This window comes from Aplysia californica, unplaced genomic scaffold, assembly GCF_000002075.1.
Source record: "Aplysia californica isolate F4 #8 unplaced genomic scaffold, AplCal3.0 scaffold01023, whole genome shotgun sequence".
Lineage (NCBI taxonomy): Eukaryota > Metazoa > Mollusca > Gastropoda > Aplysiida > Aplysiidae > Aplysia > Aplysia californica.
In genome coordinates, this window is record NW_004798293.1 from 150,370 (window position 1) to 151,530 (window position 1,161).

At 46.1% G+C, this 1,161-nt stretch overlaps 1 protein-coding gene across 1 annotated transcript in view; it reads left to right on the top strand.

Annotated features, from left to right (window-relative positions):
* Nucleotides 1–226, top strand: part of LOC101859054 (collagen alpha-1(XII) chain) — a gene marked incomplete at its 3' end in the record, with an annotated part of 19,631 nt that extends 19,405 nt beyond the window's left edge. Inside the window, 1 exon segment of the mRNA XM_035973131.1 lies at nucleotides 23–226. Within this exon segment, the coding sequence (XP_035829024.1) occupies nucleotides 23–226 (204 nt within the window).
* Between the last annotated feature and the right edge of the window lie 935 nt (nucleotides 227–1,161).

Consider the following 1,161-nt stretch of genomic DNA (forward strand, 5'->3'; position numbering starts at 1 on the left):
CCCCGCTGTCCCGTTCCCCCAGCGGAGAAGACCGTGAAGGAAGCCATGACCCTCAAGGCCACTGGCGTCACAGTGGTCAGTGTAGGAGTCGGCAGTGGCATCAGCATGGACGAACTGAAGGTCATTGCCACGGACACTAGTATGGTCTTCAAGGCAAAGAACTTTGACGCACTGGACACCATCAAAGCGGAAGTCACAGCTCAGGCCTGTGAAGCAGCCAAAGCAGGTGGGATATTGCACGTGATGTCAGATGAAATATATAATAATTGTAATAGGTGTACCGTCGTGTTGAATCACTTAAACAGGTCGGGTACGTCACGTGATGTCAGAGAGACTATATAATATGTAAGTTTTGTAACTTCGTGTTGGATGACTTAAACCGGTAGGATGCGTCACATTCTGCGGGATATATAAAATATTTGAGATATATAACATAACGTCCAAGTCGTCACAACAGGAGGGAGACATATCTTGGGGTCCAGTTTCCCAAACGGGAAGGTTAGACATTAAACATTTGGGAGCTTATCGTAACCAAATGTGGAACAAGTACTCTGGACTGTTCTCTTTTGCCTAGGCTCACTTCTTTTTTTAAAGTATGATCGCTTTTAAGGACAAGCGGGCTAACCCATATATCGTGGTTTCCATAAATCTTGACTAACACCTAAAGTGGGCATTGCTCAACCCGTAAGAGAAGTTTGGTTTCAGTTGCGTGTATATTTGCCCGATTATAGAGAAAAGTCCTTGCATTTGCCCCCATCGACACAATTGATTTAGATCATTTAAGAGGTAGGGCACGACCATGGCTTGTAGAGTCGAACCGGACCTGAGAAGGATAGACCATCCCGGCAGAAAGACCGAGATACTCGATAGAAATTATCTTTACAAAGGTATTCGTCTCTAGATTTCTACGTGTGAAGGTGATGTGCTTAACCGCTACACCCCAGACACCAGTGGGGTCACTGCGTGCCAAGTTGTTATAGAAGAGTTACGTGCAAAGAGGTTATATAATTACAATACTAGAGCTTGCAGCAGTGACGTCACATGCGTCAGACATTGGCGCCTGTTTACAATCATCGGCACAGCCGGCGTGCCCCCCATTTACAAGAACAATTTGAGCCCCAGAAACAGCCCCCACCAGCTCTAGTATATCAACCATCACCC